The following is a 22,354-nucleotide window of genomic DNA, read 5'->3' on the forward strand; positions in this document are numbered from 1 at the left end:
CATGCACGGTGAGGGCAAACACCGGGAGATGTTTCTGTTCAATTGCCTCTGAATCCATTCATTCCCCGAGTGCATTTTGCCAACCCGTAACATTTGCGGGAAGTCAGCAGGTAATGTCCTTAGTTGGAAAGGTGAGTTTTGCGTTGGAAGGAAGTGCCCCGAGCGCAGAGCAGTGTCCGAGGCTGTGTGTGCTGTGGGAGCAGAGAGTGACCAGAGGCGCGTTGTTTCCGCAGAGCGCCAGACGTGCCCAGGATGGAGCCCGCGGGGCCGGCGGACGGCGAGGACGAGCTGGGGCCGCCGGCGCGGCTGGCGCCCAGCCCGCACAGCGAGGCCGTGGCGCACGAACTGCGGGGGCTGTCGCTGCAGCCCAGCCCCTGCCTGCCGCCCCTCACCGAGCGCAAGAATGGTGAGTGAGGGCGGGGGGCGCGGAGCCGCGGGAGGGGCCGGGCAGCGGCCGCGCCTCGCCCGCTGCTGCGGGATGTTGGCGGGGCTGTGCCGGCAGCTTCACCCGCAGCGCGGGGCAGCGCCCGGGGCAGCGCGGCCACTCCGCCACCCGCCGTGCAGCTGAGATTTCTAAAACTCCGGCTGCTGTATACTACCAGTAGTGATGAAATATTTTTGTGAGTTGTATTATTATCAGACAAAAAGGGAAAATTTTCAAGAATGGTGGGAGTGTTTATTGCATAAATAATATGTAATTAATGTTTTGCGTTCTGTCCCACAAAGTTTAATTCAATATTAGTGTATTTCTGGAAATTTTGTTTTTTCTTAATTTCCTGTAAAACCAAAATGGATGAGGTGGGTATGTATCTGTGTCCTGTCAAACCTCCACAGCAGCCAAACTATTGTTAATCTATAAGTTCAGATTTAGTAATTTTGGTTAATTTGGTTAAAAACAATTTTTTGTGGAAATGATGAAAGTCAGAAGAAAATTTGTAAAAGTGAACTTTGAATCTGATTAATTAAAATTGAAAGTAGTTTTAATAAATTCATATTTTTACTTTTTACCAAGAATTGGATATTTGCAAGAGTATTTTAATATGTCACTACTTTCTTTATATTAAGTCTATAAGTGTAAGAGATTGCAGTTCACAGAAATACAGTGTCACTTAAACAATTCTGAAATATTTAAGGGTATTTTTTGGTAGGATATTTTTATGCAGGAAGCATTATGCTTACTGTGAGCTTTGGTAGTGATCCTTTAAACCTTTTGTTTACTTCAATGAGTCCTTTGGCAGTAGTCCAGTAGGAGGCTGAACTGTTCTAGTGTTTTTCTGCCCTGTTGTTAAGCTGACTTGCACAAGTTAGTACAGAAACTGTGTTTCCAGCTTTTCCAATGTCACTGCAAGGGTAGGAGGCTTCTGCTCTGGTTTGGTTTTTTTTACCATGGAGGTAATCACAGCCTGCCTGGTGAGCCAACAGTCACTGGAGCTGTTACTCCCTTCTCCTTTTTCACATTTTCCTCCTCTCCCCTGCCCTCTGTCCCAGAGATCCCAGTCACAGCAGGCATAAGAGTTCGGGTGGGCAGAGCTCAGTGGGTTTGCTGCAAATTCCCATGGTTAGCTTAAGCTCCAGTGGAATTATTGTCCCTTGAGTTTATAAAGGAACATTTATATGCTGTGCCAACTCTGTCAAAGAGGTTTTAACTTCCAGCAGAGGATCAATAACAAAACAGTTGGAGTGCATTAGGAGCTTAAGATTTTCTAGTCACTTATTACATGCAGGTATTTACTCCCTGAACAAAGACAAATGGTTCATTATGGGAGGTGGATGTTGCATGTTGGTCTCCTGGACTGTTACAATTTTAAAGTTCTCTCCTATTTCATTTGAGCTGTTTTCAAGTTCATGGCTATGGGCAATACTGTATTGCTAATGAAATAGTTTTGTATTCTCATTAATCTGCATCTTTCTGGATAATTAGACAGTACATACAGTGCACTGATCATGTAAGCCTGTGCCCTGTGTATTGCAGTGGTTTATTGTGCCTATTCTCTGGATGCCAACTCTTGCTCCACTTGCTGAAAAGCAGCACAAGTTTCTATGTAATTGGTTCTGCTCTTCACACTTGTCACTCCTGAATGCTTACAGAGATGTCTGTGATTCTGGCAGTCTGATGACAGCCATGGGTGTACAGTCCCTCTCATGAGCAGTGGAGCTGCTCACATACATGGAGTTTGGGAAGCAGGCTCTGCGTTTGCATCCCTGCCTGACATCCCTACAACCAGCTCCCAGGCTGGGTCCAGTGTATGTGCTTTGCAGGCAAGATGCTGTGTCCTTAGCAGGGACAGCCTGGGGGAATGTGACATGGATGAGGCTCTTGGGAAGCAGGAGGGAGAAGACTGATGCCTGGGTGTTGAGTTGGGCTGTGGTGGAGGAAGGCTGACAGCAGTAGCAGCAGCATGGCACAGCCCAAGTACCAGTCAGAACAATGTGCTGCCCACACACTGTACCACAGTTTCACAAGCTTCTGTCTGAGAGCTAGGAAGGGAGGGAAGGATAGGCTGTCTGCTGCTGACAGCAGGAGGGTGGATGGGAATGATGCTGCCTGCAGCTTTCCAACCTGCTGTTTCAGAGCCAAATGATGGGAAGGGATTGCACATGTAGATACCATCAAAAAAAGGAAGCAGTGCATGACCAGAGCTTTTTGCATGCTGCATTAGTACTTTTCCAGAGCTGGTGAGCATGCCACTTTGGCTGGAAGAGGGAGCTGTGAAAGGCTGAGTGCGAGGAGCCATGCAATCATTATTTCAAGGTACATGTTAAATGGAAAGCTCCTAGCTTGTGTTTTGCAGCAACCTTTCTTGGCTGTGCAGGGGCTTCCTTAACTATCTCATTGTGCCAAACTCTTTTTGTGAAGAGTTTAGTTTCTACTACTTTCTGAAAAAGAGACATGTGAGTTGCTCTTGTGCAGTTGTCATCCACAGATGGGAGACTGGTTATATTCTTGTAGAATGGGTGGATAAGTGGCTGGTACCTGTCCAGCCCATTGACTGCCCTTCAGCTCTGCATTTTGGCCATAAATCCTGTCAGAAGGGGAATGTGCCCATTCCCTACCCTTTGCGTGGTGTGGAGAAGCAGGTTCTGTTCCAGGCAGGGGGGGCTGTGAGGTGCCTGCTCCTCCAAACTCACAGCCAGCATAGGAATGGGATTGCTTCTGTTTATAAAAATGGGATTGCTTCTGCTTCTCTTTGGGGTTGTGCATCATGAATTGGAGGAGGGTAGAGAAGGTGGTGCTGTGCCTTCCATGGCTGGCAGCAACTGTTCTCCAGCAGAATTGGGCTAATTGAGAGAAGAACCAAGAGTCTTGGACGTTTTGTACCAAAAAAAGCCTTGGCACTTTTGGGTGGATATCTTAAAGTAAAAGTAAGACTGGTAAAATCTCAATTAGGAGAAAGCAGTGCTCCTGGCTGTGTGAGAACAGGGACACTCAGAAACAGAGACCCTGAGGCACCAAAGGTCAGGTGAGAATTGCAGCTTCCTGTGGGGCTGGAGAGCCTATGGGGAGCTGTGGGGGATTCAGGGGAAGATGGAACACCCACACAAAACCCAACACAAACCCAAACAAAAACAAATACTCCAAATAGTGTATATTGAGTCCTCCTAAGGGACCATTCGAGTCATCTGGGAGACACAGTTCTTAAAATAACTGAATGAAATCCACATCCCACTTAACCTAATGGTATTACTTAAATAAATTTGATGATCCAAGGGATTTTTTTCTGGCATCTAAAAGAGTTGTGGTATATTAGTTTGCCTGTTATCTCTTATCTTCCACTCCCTCAGTGTGTAGCACTGGTAACATGCATTCTTGGCATAGTTTTATGGCTTCTGAGCAAATTCTCAATCCTCTGTGCAGTTAATAGATTTGAACTGCAAATCTGATATTATAGAATCAGGTGAGATTTGGGACATTCTCCTTGCATCTCTGTATGACAGGTTTTCCCCCACTCCTCTAAGATCAGTGATTAGGTGTATTTTTTCTTCTTGTAATGATATATAGACAGGTCACTGTGCTTAGAATTTATTTTCTTGAGAGAGTTGGGAGAGACACAGTGTAGAAAAGATGGCTAGTAGAAAGACTAGAAAACTTAGTTCTCATTGAAGTAGTAGATTGGCAGGGAATTGAAAATGTAATCTTAAATTCAGCAGTTTACTAATCACTAAGCCAAAAGCAGTGAGATCTGGAAAACAGCATGCAGGTATTCTGATTAACAGCACCACCAACTATAACATCAGCAAACCAAACCTAAAAATCCCCCACAAACCAGACCTCAAAGGAAGTATATCCTGAAAGACCTGTCTAGATAAAGAAGTGCACAATTTTTGTAAGTTCATGGTAGAAATGTGTGTGTGCATAAATATATTTATATTTTATATATTTATAGTATAGTGCATAAATAATGTGTGTGTGTACACTGGTGACCCAGAGAGGCCGTGGAATCTCCACCCGTGAAAATACTAAAAATCAGTCTGGGCACTGTCCCAGGCAAGCCTGTTCCAGCTGACCCTGCTCCAGCAGGGCTTGGGCCACAGGATCTCAAGAGGCCACCAGCCTCAGTGATTCTGGGGTTTGTCTTTCCATTTAGAATTTAATAGTCCATGGAACATCCAGTGCAAATATTCTACTAAATCATCTTTGCTAAGAACACATAGCATGTTGTAATTAATATGTATTTGTCTCAATGCTTTGGTTTTTTGGAGAGTGCTCTGTTTTTTGGGGGAGTTTGTTTTTGGGGTTTTGTTTGGTTTTTTAACATGTCAGTAGAATAAACAAATGTCTCTTGGTCTCCCTGTAAATATTTGAATGTCATCTTATCTCTTCCGAGAGGAGAGGCAAACTGAGTAGGTACTGATTTCCCAGTAAGTCTGTCTTTGTCATTGGTACTGCCAGTTCCCACAATCCTAGCATTCCCAGGCCATCAGTCAGTGTCTACAAGGAACAATTTTCAAATATTAAAGCATGTGAAAAGACATACAAGCCAAAACTCAGAGATCTCTAGGGACTGTGACCTCTTAAATGGAATATATTCTGACATTTTCACAGGCTACATGAAAGAATTCCAGCAGGGTCATTCCATTTGGTAAACTTCTAAACAAACATTCCATCATTTTAGTTTGATTTATAGATATTATTTTTTTAATTATCTGCTTATTGTGAAGAGATTAACACAGGAGACATGACCTGTGACTGACTCAATTCAAGGCATCTGGTATATATGAAATCCTGTTTGAGGGCCTGGCATTTGAGTGATTACAGGAGATACAGAAAGCATGTTTTTCTTTAAAGAGCTCACTTGATCAAACTGTCTTATTCTGACCTTTTTTCTTGAACTTCCTTATGCATAACTAAATGCATAGCTAGAAAAGAATGTTGAGTTAATTTTAAATTCCATTGTGTAATTGTTGTAAGTTGTTAGAAGTAAGTCCTAACTGCAGATGTTGTCACTGAAGTGTCAGTTTGTGACAGAGCCACTCCAAGAAGGTAACAGGAGCAGACAGAACTGATCATTGGTGTGCAGCACTTACTACAGGCACCTTTTGCAAATCAGAGGTAGCACAGTAGATGACTAAATGTTGTCCTCTACAGGATATATATATGCAGTTAAACATGGATCTGTATAGTTAAACATATACAAAAATACATATTTTTATGTACTTTATATACAAATTTTAAAATATTTATTAATTTAGATATGTATATGGGCAAGACCAAATGGAAGGTAGTTTTCATTTAAGCAGTGAACACTGCCAACATATGTCCTCCCTTAAAAGGAATTTGTGTGGGTTTTAGTGGGAGAAGTAGAACATGCAGACTTACAAATTTGACATCACTGTAAGTGTTGGGTATTTTTCTGGGAAGGGTGGCTGAGGTAGATGGTGGCCATTATTTGTGTTGTTTGGGTCTTTGTTGCCACGATGGTGGAGAACATAAGCAGAACAGAACTCCTCCAAAACAAATACCCTTAATTAATAATTTGGAGTAATGTCCTTAATGTTTATAGAAGTAATAGAATAAATTATAATAGGGGTTATGTAATGGTGCTTTAGTTAGTGTAGTCAGAGCACTATTTTCCTATGTGAAGAAATTACTGCACCACGATCAAGAACTAGATTATCTTAACACAATATAAAGCACCAAGATATTCATCAAGGTGTATGTAAAGCCAAGGTGAAATAGATATTTGAGTAATTAGGCTTTTTTCCCATTTGAAAATGTTTTTGTGGTAGTGAGAGAGTTTAAACACCCGAGGGCATTTGGTTTGGTTTTGTTTTTCTTTTTGATGGGATTGCAAAGGAATGAGTTCCATATGATGTGAAGAGTTGGAATGTACTATTAAAGCAATTGTTGCTTAGCTACTTGATGTTTAATAAGGTTGTGAAGTGGCTCCCAGTGAGTGATGTCACTCAGTAGATCTCTGATCTTTATCCAGATAAGGGCCCTGCTGAGAGGGGCAGACAGGCACTCACTGGGGAGGTACCGTGGGGCTGCAGTGCTTCCTCCTGCACTTTGGAATTTGGGTTAATATCTACTAGACACTTCCACTTTTTAAATACCACTTTTGCTGTTGGCAGAACACTTGGAAGTCTGCAGTTGCAGAACAGAAGGAACAAGCACTGATGACCTTAGATGTAAAGCGAATGTTTATGAAAAACTTCTGCAATACTCTGCTATTAAATGAGATTGTGCTGGATTCTGGTTTATGGAACTAGCAGAGATTTCCATTCTGAGGCCCTTTTTCTTCATTTCACCCACTCTTATGTCATACATTCAACTTAAATTGAAATTCAAATAAGAGGTACTTCTGCCCACTGAAAATAATGCAAATTCTAACACATTCAATTTCCACTAAAACCAAGAACTTGTGTGTGTTTTACTTCAGCCTCTGGTTTGGATACATTGATGCAGTTTGTAATGGAAACTGTAATTGAAAAATGCAACATGTAGGACTCAAGATTTTCTTTCAGCTGAAAGAGATACTTTGCTTTTATTTTTTGATAGAAACAGGTCTCTCAGCCATAGTTTTGTTTCTAGATCATTATAGGTTTCTCTGTGATCCTCAGTGTCATTTTGCTATTTGTAATGTTAAAAACAGCTCTTCTGAAACAGGTACATGCTCAAATTGCAGAGGTTTTATGTCCAATGTTTCGTTTGGAAATGAGTAGAAATAAGTTGGAAATAACTCTCTATTACAAAACATTCTCTATTTAAATAGTCAGTACCAGAAAGAGAAGATGAAAAATTTGCCATGTGAAAAAGTTTTTTGACTGTTTTTAACAATGCCATCAATTTCAAGTAACAATCCAAATTCCAGCTACTTTTAGACACTGAATGCAAGAAAGGGGAGTTGAAAGATCCCAAGCTTTTTCTATCCCTAATTTCTGTTGTGGAATTCATAGGTTCTACTAATTGTATTGCTGCTAAAATAAAGAGTGATCAAAGAACAAACAAGTTGCTATTCTTTCACTAATACTTACTCCAGAGGATTTTTCATGGTAGACCAGAATGGGTGATTTGAATGGAAAGTACTAAGTTCCCACCTGTAACTTCACCATTTCTTTTAAGATAAATGTAGAATTTATCTGAACTGCTCCCACCCAGCTGCTGTTACTGTGGTCAGCTTTCACCTGGGCACTGGGCATTCTCAATTTATAAAAAGCACTATCAATGCTTAGGAATGGATAGAACTTCCTTTAGAAATATGGTGTTTGAAGGAAAATGTCTTCCTCTGAGTTCTTTAATTACACATTTCCTCTTAGAGCACTGAATTTTTTAAATTTCAAAATACTCTGTTTTCTGAGTCATTGGGAAATCAGTTCAGAGTGTGTGAAGTGTACTGTACCCTTTCTATAAAACAATTTCTGCTGTTACATACTGTTGTACTGTTAGAATATAATTCATCCATCCAAACAATTGGTACTCTTGGTACAAGAAAAATGTGGAGTTATAATCTGTTATATCAGTTAGTGTGTAAGATTCTGCTTATTAACTGTGTCAGAGTTTAATGTGTTTAAGCAGAATGTGTTTGTATTCTGCTTGTCTGAGTTTTTATTTTCTGAATGTGTGGAGTTTCTTAACAGTAATTTTGTTTCTTATGCACTGTAAATGTTCAGCTGCAGGCAGTGAGGAAGTAATTTGATTTATGAAGGAGCTTTTCCACAGTATTTTTTCTCTTGTGTTGAGTAAAAATCACTGCAAAAGAAAATGTATTGGAATAGTCTGCAACTTGTATTTAAGCAGAACATAATTTAAGCTGATAATTTTTATATAAATGATGTACAGACAAGTGATTTTTAGGTTAGGAGAGTGGCCTCAAATCATTCATGCTGCAAAGAGTTTTTTGCCTGTTTGTCAGCTCCTTACATGTCAAGAGGCTGCTAAAGCCTGGTGAGCTCAGGCCTCCTTGGAGTGTGCAGTTCTGAGCAGATCTAGGTCTCCTTCTCCTGGCAGCTGGCAAACAGGGAGAGGCTCCCAAATCCTGCTGGCAGGCTCAGGCAGCTTCACTCCCTGTGCTCTCACCTGCCCCAGGAGTGCACTGGCAAGGTGAAGAGTCAGTACTCAAGAGACTCTTGTAGAAAGATCCAAGGAGGAAAATATGGGTTATTTTTTTTCTAGTTTCCACTTTTAAAAACTATATCTGAATGTAAATAGATATTTTCAAATATGATTCTATGGAATGAAACATTTTATCTGAATGGAGATGTCCTTTATAATTTCAGGTTGAAAGCAGAGGTGTGGAAAATGCTTGCAAGGATAGCATTTCTAGGCAAAAGAGAAAGGAAAATGCACCTGCCAGAGTTCCTAGTTGACATGTAGAGAGACTGTTTAGCATTATATATAGTTTATTTTCTCTAAGTACAGGAAATTAAATGCAGACTTGTCTGCTGTTCCCTCATGGCCAATGCCAGGTAATTAGAGGGGATCCATTTCCCTGAAATGTTCCAGGTTGACAATGAAGTTGATGACTCATGTAAGATAAATGGGATATACTGCAGAGAATGGCAGATCAGAAGCTGTGGGAGGAAATACTCCTGAAACTGCTGGGAATAACGAGATGTGTAACTAATGCGAAAAGAAAATAATGAAATACTCAGGGCTTAGATATTTACAACAAGGAACAGAGTCTCTTATACTGCAGGGAAAGGCATGGAAATAATCACTGGTTTTCCCAGCTACCTCTGCTAGATAAATGTCTCTGGAACCAGACCTGGGCTTGGATGGATGGGAAGGTTCCTTAACATAACTTTTTCAAATGCCACTGTGCAGCTTTGTTTAATGGTGAAAGTTAATGTGTAAAGCATGTGCCGATCAGGCAAAGATGAAGGATTTCTGCTGCCTGCAGCAGTGTTCCGAGAGTGGGGGCAGGGGCAAGGAAGGGGGCAAGGCCCTCAGCAGTAGTTTGTCTTAGGTATCAGCGAATGCTGCTCCAGCAACTGCTGGATTTATTTTTAACCGCTTGACTCATTCTTTGTCAGATGATTGACCACCGAGCTGCATATCGAAACACCAATGTGCAGAGGAAGCGAGCGTAACTAAAGGCACGGGGGAGTGTCTGTCTGGGAGAGAGGCGGGCTTTGGGAGTTGTGCTTCACATGCTCGGTACACGCCGGGAGAGCGGGCTCGGAGCGAGCGGAGCTGAGCCGGGCCGGGCTGAGCCGAGCCGAGCCGGGCCGGGCCGAACCGGGCTGGGCTGGGCTGAACCGAGCCCAGCCGAGGCGGGCTGGGCTGAACCGAGCCGAGGCGCAGGGGCAGCGGCAGCGCCATGGGCGGCGCGGCAGCGCCGGGGCTGCTGCCGTAGGACCCCGCGCCGGGCCCGCGCCGCACCGCTGCCCACCGCGGCCTGCGTTTTTACGGTGCTGGATGTTGCTATTCTAAAGGATTCCCACCATGATCGACAGCTCCAAGAAACAGCAGCAGGGCTTTTCCGAGATCTTACCTGCAGGAGATATTAAGCCGCTGAAGGAGAAGGAATGCCTTGAGGTGAACAGCCAGAAAAGTCTCAAGGAAGGTCAGTCATTTGTTGGTTGGGGGACAGAGAAATGCAGAAGTCGTGGGCACATTCCATTCACCAGCATGTTTCATGTAATGCTGTGGGTCGAGAAGAGTTTTTGTACATTAAATGTGGTATTGTTTTCCCTCTGAAAAAAAACCCAGAAAACCACTAAAAGCTGAATTTAAATTTCACCTGAGACTACAAAAGTAACAATGATATTGTTACATGCTTGATAGGAATTATATGAAGAAAAATGAGCTATCTTTTCAGAGTATCATTTAGTACTGAATTAATGAAGGACTCTGAAATTGTCCTGTAAATATTGCACAAAGTGCTTCAAAATGCCACTGTTGAAATAAATACAATGAAATAAACATCACTAAATATGGAATGTCAAAATAAAACCCTGCAGACCTTTAGTATTAGGCATATTGCTACCTCATTTTCAACATTGCTTTTCTCAGCTCTTTTGTTTCTTTGGAATTTCCTTCTCCCCTCATACTTTAAATTAGATTTGAATCTGGTTTTGAGATGTGCGCTTTACAAACCACATAATATCTTTTAAAATTATTGGATTTCGAGTGGGCATTAAATTGATAAGATGCACAGGCATTCATTTCTAAAACAGCAATAGTCTGAGAATATTTGGAACATCATTTAAAGCTGACAAATAGAACTCTATGAGATTCATTTGAAGTAATCCTTGTTAGGCTGAGGTAACGATGCTGCTGAGACAGGGAAATGGTTTCCCTCCTGCAGGCAGGATTCTTCAGCTGGCCTGGGTGGGATAGGAGAAGGAAGAGACCTCTGGAGATCTGCTGCCAGCCTGTCCAGAGCCTCTGACCAGTACTGGTGGGAGTTAACCAGGCTCTTGCAGCTCTGGGCTCAACTCCAGCTTCTTAATCAATAGGACACAAACTGTGTTTGTAGTAGACAAAATTCCTGCTTTCCTGTTACAGCACTCTGCCTTGGCTTTTCCTCCAGGTATCTCTGGTTTGTCTGGTGATTCAGAGATTTATCCCTTGGTGGCAAGAGTTCTACATGAGATCCTGCCTTTCTCAGAATTTAAATGCTGGGTTGGTTTGGGGGTTTTGTCAATTTATTTTTTAAATTTGGACCTTAGTAATATTTTAAATGGCAAAAAAAAATAGCCCATATTCAGTATGAAATTCAGTACCTGACAGGTTAGTCAAAAAACCCCATTACTTAGCTTTAAGTTAGAGCTACAGGAAACACTGATTTTTATGCAGTGTACTGATGCCAAAGGTCTGCTATTGATAGGCAGTAAGAGTTGAGTATTGCTGCATTGGCAGCATGAGAGCAGGGCAGGAAAGTACTGACTGGCAGACAGTGACTGGAAGGAAGGGCCAGCAGTGGCCTCTTGCTCGGGCTGCTCTTGCCTCACAGCTCAGAACAGGCCCAGTTAAAGCCCTGCTGAGGCTCTGGGGACAGCAGCACAGAGAAGGGGATGAGGAGGGTCAGAGGGTCAGAAGAGTGGGCAGTTCTGTAGGAAACAAAACCCATCTGGGGTAAGCTACCAAGAAATAAAGGGCAGAAAAACATGGCAAAAGCCAGCACGGTGGGTAGTGTAGGTGGGCTAATGAGTAACCATGGCAATGATTATCCTCAGGCTTCTTCAAGCATGTCAGTTATGGAGAAAGTGGATGAAAGAATGTACATTACAGTAATGATGGTCTGTCAGAGTAGTAAAAAACCTGCAATTATAGGACCCTCTGCCAGTCTAAATTCGTGAATATTTTAGAGCTTAAATTATTCAGTGCATAAAAGAAGATATAATTGTTTTCCATAATCACTATCTTTGCTTCCTTTTCTGTGTTGTAGTACCTGTTCTCCATTTTCACTTTCCCCAGTGAATATTGCTTATCCTTTTATCTCTCCCAGGTTTGGCAATGTAATGATTAAAATAATGAACCTTTTCTTGAGAGTTTGATTGACTACAAGATCTCCTCTTCCAGCCTTTCCTCCTTTTAAAGCTTAGGAAAACAATAATTTTCTTTCTTGTGGTGTATATAGAATGAATTACTGAAAACACTCCAAATCTGCTTGATTTACATCTAGAGGGACTAAAACAGAGCTTCACATTTCCAGTTTATAATGTTACGAAATACGTAGTTCAGATGTTCTATAGATTTTTAAAAATTCAATTGCAGTTGTTAGTTTAATCCTATTTAAATAATACTACAGGTAACATTTTACTTTGTTAAAAACATAAATTGTAAGACAACTTATTTTCTAGAACAGTATCTTCTAAATTAACTTGTGCCATTCTGTCTTTTTTTTGCCCTCCTCTATTCTCCTCCTTTCTTTTTCCTTAAAATGATGTGGCTGGTTTTACCACGTGAATTCTGAAACATTTCTTCCTTAGGACACAAAAATATTTAAAAATATGATACATGAATTGCAAAACCTGCAGAAATTAAAAATTGTATTGGCAAATCCAGATGAAGTATGTAGAGAGCCAGCAATTCAAAAGGTGCCTTTGTTTCATATGCTACTTGGCACAGGTTTGATAAATCTAAAAATCCTGAGATAGTACAGTGCTTATTTCAGCAGTGAGTACCTTAAGAGAACTGTGAGGTGTGATTCTTTTTTTACTTAGTATTTCTTTAAAAGGAAAGAGATTTTTGATGGAAACAAGAACCCCAACACTATCTTCAGCAAATTAGTATTTATTAAGGACATTAGCAGTTTAGATTGCAAAGTTGAATTTTTTTCTTTACTTAGGCTATTGATGCACATTATAGCATCCCGTAGCATGGGGGGAAAATCCTCTTAATTACCCTACTTTCTTGTGAACAGCTCAGATACTATTGATGCATATTGCCTTTTTTGTGAAAGCAGTTCTTAACTTTTATCTGTCTGATGAAAATTACCTTTTGTATGAACAAAGAACAAACATATTTTCTGTCTCTGAGGCCAACCACACAGTGCTAAATAAACAGTTTTTTCATAAATTCCTGTGCCTCCTGCAGCATCTTGTATCACTGTCAAGTAAGCAACCAAAACATTTGGAAAATTCAAGTGAAAAGTCTTAAGTGTGCATACTGTTGTTACTAAGGAATATTCAGTGTCATCAAACAGTGCATGTATTAGGAACTGGGAATATATGTGACTGCTGATTGAAAGATTTCTAACAGCACTGGAGAGAGTTCAGGAAGCCTTGTTTTATACCTTAAATTGTTTCAATATAAAGATGGATGAGCTGTATTACCATGAAGAACTCTTGAAGACAGCATTAAATTGGTGAAACATCAGTCTGGTGCTTAGGTGGGATTTAAAAGGAGGTTGGATCCCAGTTATTTGCACCATATTTTTCATATGATAATCTGAGTTTCAAAGTTACCAATTGCCTGCAGGCTACTCTTAATAATAATAATAATTAAAAATACCCCAAAAAACTAGCCAGGAAGGAAATTTTATTTCCACCTTGAAACATAATTTCTTTCCGGGATTTGTTTTGCATTTTAAGTTTACTGGTTTGTGAGGAACTGGAGACTAGCAAGTGCTGGAAACAGGATACAGGGTGCACTGAGTGGATTTCTCAGGTGTGCACTGGAATTGTCTTTGTGCTGCCTGAGTAACAGATTACCAGGTGCAGTCAGGAAGGATTTCTTCCTCTCATCCCTTGCAATCAAATCCATGTTGCATGAGAATTGTTTATTGAACAGACTTCCTGCTATTGCTGGCATGTTGAGTATTGATGATACTCTTGACCTCTTCTGTTCTCCTGTCCTGGCATGATAAAGATTCTGCTCTTGGTTTGTTGGGTTTGGTTGGCTGGGTTGGGTTTTTTTATAAAGAAAAAGCTCTAAGTTGTATTATCTGGTGTTTAGAGGTGTTTTTATGACCCCTCATCAGTGGTAGTCCATCAGGTATGTTTCTTGAGACACAGATAATGAGAAAAATACTGCTGGAGAAAGTGTTATTCCTTTGTTAATACAGGAAGCACTGTAAATTCTGTGTACTGATCCTGTGGGGCTGTGCTAAACTCTACCATAAACACTCTCTTTAATGTCAGTGGGATAATTGTATGTCGTAAAAGTAAATCAGCACTTACTCCACAGAATTTTCTTCTTCAGTGTAGCACTTAAATGAATAATAAATATGTTGTAATACCATTATAATAAACACATGCTTAACTACTTCAATAAACCAAGACTATGATGTACTAATTTAATTTTGTATGTAATCAGTATATAATTAGAAGATGATGGTGGCTAACTAAGAGCTTTCAAAAAACTTGCTGTGGCAACTATAAGATTTCTTGAAGTTTTTGTAAAAGGTTACAATGAAGAGTGCTGCTGCTGCCAAGAGGCAGGTGTATCCCCATGCAGCCCCACCCTGCTTACTGCCAGCCTCTTTCTCCTGTTGGCATTAGGAGTCACACAGCCCCAGGTGAGTGGGGTCAGTGAGCAGTACTGCTGAAGAGCACTTATTTCATGGTGCTGCCAGGCCAGGGCACAGACCTGGCAGGAGGCACCTTGGCCACTGTGAAAGCAGCAGAAGCAGCTGGGCTTGGAGGGAGGCACAGACCATTGGCTTTTCATTGGTAATCCTGGGTTAGATCATGTTGTTATGAAACCACACTCTGAAACCATTGTCTGCTTTGCTGCTCTGCTGGGGGATTCTTCTCTCCTGTCACATCCAGCACAACACATGTGAGCCTCAGACTCAAGTGCAGGGTCCTCCCTAATGCAGCAACTTCACCATCCCTGTGATCAGCTGCACTCACCCACTGAGCATCTGCAGAGTCTGGAGCTGTCTGCAGCAGAGTTGACTCAGTACCATTGCTCACATCCCCCTTTGCAGTCAGGCAGCTCACTGGCAATCCACCTTCCTCTGTTTTGAATTAATGTGTAGTCTCCTGAGTTGGAGAATCTGCTTGGGTGTGCATTTTGTTTGCTGTGTCCAGGAATAACATGGACAATGGAGGCTGCTTGGCTGGAAATCATCTGTCATCGTTCAATGTAATACACTCCAAACTGTCACAAAGGAAGTTGTAATAGATGTAGAATTTAAACTGAAGTTTCATGAGTCCCTTGACAGTACATTTTTTGGCCAATAGTGGTATTTGAGGAAATGCAGATTATTTTTTAAAAAATCAGAGGTCTGCACTAAGCAGAGTAATACTTGCAGATTTAGAAAATGTTATTATTGATATACTTAAGTGATGCAGTTTTATAGAAAATGGAAATATAAGCTTTATTTATTGAGTCTTCTCATCCAAGATGGTCATGATTTTTCTCATTTTAAAGATGTAAACAAAATAATGAAAAGTATAGGTTTTGCTTTTTAGTTATCCATGTATATACATATACATATATATACATATATATATATATATATGTTATATATGTATATTTTCATCCCAGCAGACATCCCAGTAATTTGTTTGGAGGCTTGTGTATGTTCTGGCTTGTTTCTAAGCAACATGTTCCACAGCAATAGGATACAATACAGATTGTTCTATATCCTAGTCATTTAAGCCTCTCAGCTAATGATATTGTTATAGTTCATATGTTTGTTTGAAATGTTGAGTTTACATGTAGCTCTCTTTGCCATCTAGGTTTTCATTTTCTGCTTTCAGTGGATGTTGTTACTGCTGGAAGCACTGAGCATCAGCACTGGCTACAGAGAAAAGCTTTAAATCACAGTGGTATCATTTAAGAGATTTGGATGTCCTGCAGGGCTTCCCTCCAGAAATCTGGAGAGATTATCTGAAATGGCCCTCAGTAGTCTCCTCTCACATACTTTAAACTTATACAGTATGTTTCTAAGCTGAAATGGAAGTATGACTGAATAATTGCTTAATATGAATATGCAAAAGAGCTACTTCAACTTTTCTTAATTATTGTGGATGCAAAAATTGCTTCTAGCGTAATGGAAAAAAGAACATTAAAATTATATAACAAGTAAGTAAAGTTTGTGTTTTGGGGTTTTTTTTAAACAATAGTAAGTTTAAGTAAAATAGTTCCTTTTTAAAATTACATCCTGGCATACATGGAAGTTTTGAAGGCATTTACCCATGATTAGATGATGTCTGATATTTTTTACAAGATTAATTGGTGATGAATTACTTTTCTTTTAAAACTGAGAGTGTTTAGCATCTTCAGGATGATGGAGAGTGAGTACCACAACTTTAAATGCAATTTATCTTTAAAATTCTGGACAACTTAGAATAATTTCCAGCAAATTAAAGGTAGCTATTCTCATGGTTTTCCTTCCTCTCCTTCTTTGACATGCCATATAAATGGAGTGAACATGATATTAACATATTTATGACTTTGGACTGGTAGAATGTATAACCATGTGCAAACTACCATATTCCATAATCTTCCTGAATTATGTACCTTGCATATCACCTTCTCTTTACTTACTATACAAAATATACTTTCTACTATTTTTTTATTTTTTATTCACAGAATAAATATTAGTGGGAAAAAATTACCGATTTTTTAATAAATAGAGTAGAATATCTCATCATAGAGTTGAGGGAGAAACAATCTCAACTCAGGAGAAAGCAAAACCTATCTCTGGAAGATGAACATAGCATAAAGTTATGGTGTTTAGAAAATACAAACTTCTAGGTGTGAGCAGACGGGCTTTGGGGTGCAGGGTGGCAATGCAGAATGCACAGAGAGCACTCAGTGCTCAGCTCTGCAGTTCTGTACTGCTGCCCTGTAGGGCTGGCCACAATTCCAGGGTAGAGCAGATGCTGGGATCACTGCTGGAGTTCACCTGCACGTGATGGGACTGTGTGCTGTGTTTAGTGCCACGTGCTGTGACACGCGTTAAGGGTGCAGCTGCTTCAGCTGCGGGCGCAAGGACAGTCTGTGCCCATGGCAGTGTCCTGTGCCCTGCTCTGTGCCCATGGCAGTGCCCTGTGCCCTGCTCTGTGCCCATCTCAGTGCCCTGTGCCCTGCTCTGTGCCCATGGCAGTGCCCTGTGCCCTGCTCTGTGCCCATCTCAGTGCTCTGTGCCCATCTCAGTGCCCTGTGCCCTGCTCTGTGCCCATGGCAGTGTCCTGTGCCCTGCTCTGTGCCCATCTCAGTGCCCTGTGCCCTGCTCTGTGCCCATGGCAGTGTCCTGTGCCCTGCTCTGTGCCCATGGCAGTGTCCTGTGCCCTGCTCTGTGCCCATCTCAGTGTCCTGTGCCCTGCTCTGTGCCCATGGCAGTGCCCTGTGCCCTGCTCTGTGCCCATGGCAGTGCCCTGTGCCCTGCTCTGTGCCCATGGCAGTGTCCTGTGCCCTGCTCTGTGCCCATCTCAGTGCCCTGTGCCCTGCTCTGTGCCCATCACAGTGCTCTGTGCCCATCTCAGTGCCCTGTGCCCTGCTCTGTGCCCATCTCAGTGCCCTGTGCCCTGCTCTGTGCCCATCACAGTGCTCTGTGCCCATCTCAGTGCCCTGTGCCCTGCTCTGTGCCCTGTGCCCTGCTCTGTGCCCATGGCAGTGCCCTGTGCCCTGCTCTGTGCCCTGTGCCCTGCTCTGTGCCCTGCTCTGTGCCCTGTGCCCTGCTCTGTGCCCATCTCAGTGCCCTGTGCGCTGCTCTGTGCCCATGGCAGTGCCCTGTGCCCTGCTCTGTGCCCTGTGCCCTGCCCTGTGCCCATCTCAGTGCCCGGTGCTACTGCTCTGTGCCCATGGCAGTGCCCTGTGCCCTGCTCTGTGCCCTGTGCCCTGCCCTGTGCCCATCTCAGTGCCCTGTGCCCTGCTCTGTGCCCATGGCAGTGCCTGGTGCTGCTGCAGCCCTGCTGGCAGCCTCAGCGCCCAAGGGGCACCAGGCTGCAGAAAAGCTGTTGGCAGCTGGCAGAAAGCAAAGGAGCCTTCCAGTGGAACAGCTTTTCATTTAAAGGAAACGGCCCTGTTTGCAGCACTGTCTGTTTCCATGGCAGCCAGCCTAGCAGCCTGCGCTGAAGTTTCTGCCGCTCTTGGAAATTTCCAAGGGAGTATGCAGGAATGTTGGACATCGCATTTTTCTCATTTTTACTTGCACTTTCAAGGGTTTAAATAGGTAATACCCACTGGATTTTAACGTTGAGAGAATAATGAGATGATTAAGACAGAACATTTTAAAAAATCTTGGTTTTTTTGATGCATTGTTTTTCTTCTTGCTGCCATTTCAAAGGACCGTGTGGTGCCTGCTGGACCCCTTGCCCATAGTGAAATGTTTGTTTCAGCTGTGTAATTGGGAAATGGCAACAACTATTTGCTATTTCGTAGTACTTACTGTAAAAAATATGGAAATTTGATCTTAAATTAATAGGCTGTGTAATGAACTATGTTAGATGTGGAATTACAAGTGCTGAACTGTGCACAGTATGTGTTCTGTTTCTTTTTCAAGGCAAGAAGCAGTGGTGAAAGCTTGTCAATCAGTGTAGATAGCATTGTTCCTGCAGGACAACTATCAATTTATTTTTGGCCTCTTTACATTCCAGTGCTTGTGATTATGTAGCACTACTTTGAGACTGCTCTTCTATAGGATACACGTTAGAGATTCGTAACAGGAATCGCTTGCTCAGCTCTGATAAAAGCTGTTTGTTGTAGGTGATTTAATAATACACTTTATTTCACTCCTTCTGCCACTCACAGCGAGTAAGACCTGCCAAAACCGCTGTTTGCTGCCTTTCCAAGGGTTGATACAGAACGTGCTGTGTCTCCTCAAGTGCCTGTTTGTGGCACTTCTGCTCTCACCCCTGGAGCGCTTCAGCAGGAGATGGAGGAGCTGCTGGTTCTGGTTATCCTCAGTCTCTGCCCCTTTGGGGCACAGTGTGCATGAACCTGAGCAGGGCATTGGTTTTATAAAGGTTACTGCTTTACAGAAACACACTTCCACATAACCAAGTGCATTGGTTAAAGGATGAGCTCCCCTTTCTGTACCGTCATCTCCATTCCCTGGCTCAGAGAAGTGTTGATTCCCTGGTGTGCTAACACTGGAAGGAGCTGCAAGAATGGGAGCACCAGCCTCTGGCACTCAGCTTTTGTGCTGGCAAAAAACTCTACCTCCAGTGCAGTCACAAGACTTCTGCTGACTCTGAGAGTCGGATAACCAGATGTTCTTACTGCAAGGAGGGATTATGCTTTTTTGTTTTGTCAGTAAGTAGTAAGTAAGCTATCCAAGCTTTAATGATCATTTTATTGACTTAAGAAAACACATGGAAATTTTGGAATCTCTCCACCTGGTGTTCAAGTGTTAAAATCATATGCTTAGTTGAAAACAAAAAAGAATATCCTTTTTTCTCCCTCAGTCAAAGCAGGAATTTGAATGACCTCTCAGTGCTTATTCAGAAACAGTTCACAGACAATTTTTAGAGTTGCTGTGGTGTGAAGGAGGATTCCTGCCAGATAATGTGAAGTGCAAAATATTTGTAATGTCTTTTAGCAACTACATTTACTTAGTGGTGTTAACACTGCCCTTTTGTACATGTACTTTAAATAAGAGGAACAGTATTAACAACATTAATATCAACATATGTAAATATTTGTTAATTTTTTGCCTTCATTTTGGAGATCACTTACAATTTTAGCTGTTATATAGGTAAATGCCTGATTTTAAAAGAGTAAAAGTGAAAGGTAAACTATCTGGCAACATGCTGAATGGATTTACCCTGATAAGAACCATCTGTAAAACACAATGTTTGAGTACTATTCCAAGGAGAACTTTGTTTTGTAGTACCTCCACCTCCTGCCTTTCGAATTCTCCCTTCCCCACGTTCCATGATGCTTGTCTGTAAATTATTCTTTAAAATAAAGAGGAGGGGGAAAAACAAAAGATGAAAAAAAGGTCTAAACTCCGACCCACAACAGAACAAGTAGTAATATATATATATGTTGTATTTGGGTAATGCTTCAGTGGTTTTTAGAATTTTTTTAGTGTTTTTTTGTTTGTTTGTTTGTGTTTTAGGCTTTGTCCTCTTATCTTATTCAGCTTTACTGGATTTACCACTTTGTCTGTTCTAAAAATCTCTTGCTCTATGGATTTCCACATATGATAAGCAAAGTCTGTATTAACTTTAATTACATTAAATTTCAGCCAACCTGTATTCTATTCTAGATAGTTTCTCACAGAAATAAATGAGCAATTCTTTGCCTTAAGTGCAGTTCTCAGATGGCTCATCCTTGTCTCTGAAGATAATTTCATCATATTTTCCTTATTGAAAACGTGTGGTTTAGTTTCCATGACTCCCATCCTCCTGTCGGGCTGGCTGCTCTTTGAGCTGCTTCTCGTGAGTCCCCATTTCCCTCTGAGCTTTTCACAGAGCTCACTGCTCTTCCCTTCCTTCCTACCCCCTTCAGGTTCCCCTCCAGTAAAAGGACACACACCTGTCTGTACCTGCAGAGGCCATGGAAGGGTCACTCCTGACTGTAGTGTGGCTCTGGCACCCTGACCTGTAACCCAGGTGTGCTCTGACTGTGTCAAATCATGCAACTCACACACAAGTCTTGCTATTTCTTCCTTAGGAACAGCTCTGCTTTTTACTTTGTGTCACTTTAGGGGCTGAAAGTATTTAGATTCTCTAGATCATTTTATCTCTTTTATTAGAAATATCAATATAGGCTTTTTTCCTGATGGATTTGCTTTGGAATAGCAAAACCTTTTTAGCTTTCCAACTTTAAAAAAATAATATATTTAGGGATTTTATTCACAATTTCTTTCTATTTGAAAATTACCTCTTCTTTAATAATGCATTCAACTATTCAATGTTTATATTTTAAAAAGTGTAGATATGAAAAACTTTTTCAACTTTAGTTTTGGAGTTGATTGCAAAAGCAAACATCTGGTTTTCATCCAGATTGGTTTCTGTTTAACCTCCTTGCTCTGGTCAAGTAAAAATCTTCAGTTATTATCTTATATCATCTTTCTGACTATGAGTCATCTCTTCTTTAGCATTCCCCCTGCAGTGCTTCCCTATTAGTCATGCTACAGGCTGTCCTTTCCTTATTATGTAATATATAAGTCCATTATATTTATTTAGTAAGTGAATATGTTCTCTCTCTTCTATATCTCTCATTTTCTCAATTTTCTCACTGTTTTTATGACTTGTCCAGATACAGATGGGACAACTTCAAATACTTCCCTTATTGCTTTGTAATGCCCAGTGTAAATGAACAGGTAGATGCTGGGCAGACAAGTAATCCTATGAGAGACAACAACAGCTTATTACATGTTTTTCTAAAAAAATGCTAACACTTCACACGTGAGCACATAAGGTTTATGTGCAGGTACATTCTTAATGTTCTTCTCTCCCTTTTGCTCTAGTCCACTGCATATTCTTGTTACACTGTACATTGTTTAAGACATGGATCAGTTTTAAATCTTTCTGCAAAGCTTAAGCCAAATATTTGATCATAATTGAAGGCACAAATGATAAATACATTCCTAAACTACACAGCAGGGCTTCCCATCATTTATATTTAGAAATAATGTTCAGTGTAATATATTCAGTAATAATGTTCTTTCCCACTTGTGATTACTACTATTGAAAGCACAACCCTAGCAATGCTTAGGTAGTTACAGTTGAACCAGCTACACCTACAAAATGGGCTTTATGAGTAAGCTTAGTGAAAAAGAAAGTCTGAATAAAAAAACATATTAGAAATCTGGAATATCACCATAAATGCATTATTTCATAATAGATTACCTGCCTATGATATGTTGGTGTATGAGTCACAGCATTACTAACATTCTTGCACCTGCTGTGATATTGCCAGCATTCACTTGTTGACCCATTGTGTTTCAGGTAATGGAACTGAAAAAGAAATACTAACTCTGGTTTATTTACTTTGTCTGATGTATATCAGCTCTACTGTGGATATCTTGGTGCAGATAATTTTCCTTGAAGACCTTGGGCCTGAAATAAAGAGGCATGTGTTGAAAACTGACCTCTAACTAGGTGAAGATTTGGTAGGAACATCTGTCATTTGCTTAGTGTTCCAAGAAAGCCAGATTTAAGTGTGGTGTCAATTTGGATCAAATAGAGCTGTAAGCATGGATGAGATTGCTGCCCAGAGCAGGATAGGATTTCCTAGCCTTGTGACAGTATCCTAGTGATGTAAAAGAAAGCACAGTTTAAGCAAAGAACAGAAGAAAGACAAGTTTTAATCTACTCAGGACTAAAACCATTGGAATATGGTAGTCTTGCCATCCTGCCTATTGTCTTTCACATCATTTGGATGGGAAAAACCTAGTTAAGATTTTGTAAAAGGACTGTACATAGAGTTTTAAGGCTGACTCTGAGCTTTCTTACCTTACTAATTGTAAACAAGGAACCCCAAACCAAGAACATATCAGTTCTCTTGCTTTCTGTAAACACCACTGCAGTCAGTGAGCTTATCTGTGCTTTGGGC

General features: G+C 41.2%; 1 protein-coding gene across 10 annotated transcripts in view; it reads left to right on the forward strand.

Annotated features, from left to right (window-relative positions):
- MRTFB (myocardin related transcription factor B) overlaps positions 1-22,354 on the forward strand; it is a 66,823-nt gene that overhangs the window by 17,180 nt on the left and 27,289 nt on the right. For 6 of the 10 annotated variants that reach the window (XM_079320931.1, XM_079320939.1, XM_079320938.1 and 3 more), the window contains one exon: positions 234-406. In XM_079320931.1, the coding sequence (XP_079177057.1) occupies positions 253-406 (154 nt within the window). In that variant the 5' untranslated portion in view covers positions 234-252. Of the gene's footprint in view, positions 1-54; positions 132-233; positions 407-9,474; positions 10,008-21,843; positions 21,912-22,354 lie in introns of those variants that run through there. The other 4 variants (XM_079320936.1, XM_079320940.1, XM_079320937.1 and 1 more) reach the window with 4 other exon arrangements.

This window comes from Erithacus rubecula, assembly GCF_903797595.1.
Source record: "Erithacus rubecula genome assembly, chromosome: 17".
NCBI classification, from domain to species: Eukaryota; Metazoa; Chordata; class Aves; order Passeriformes; family Muscicapidae; genus Erithacus; species Erithacus rubecula.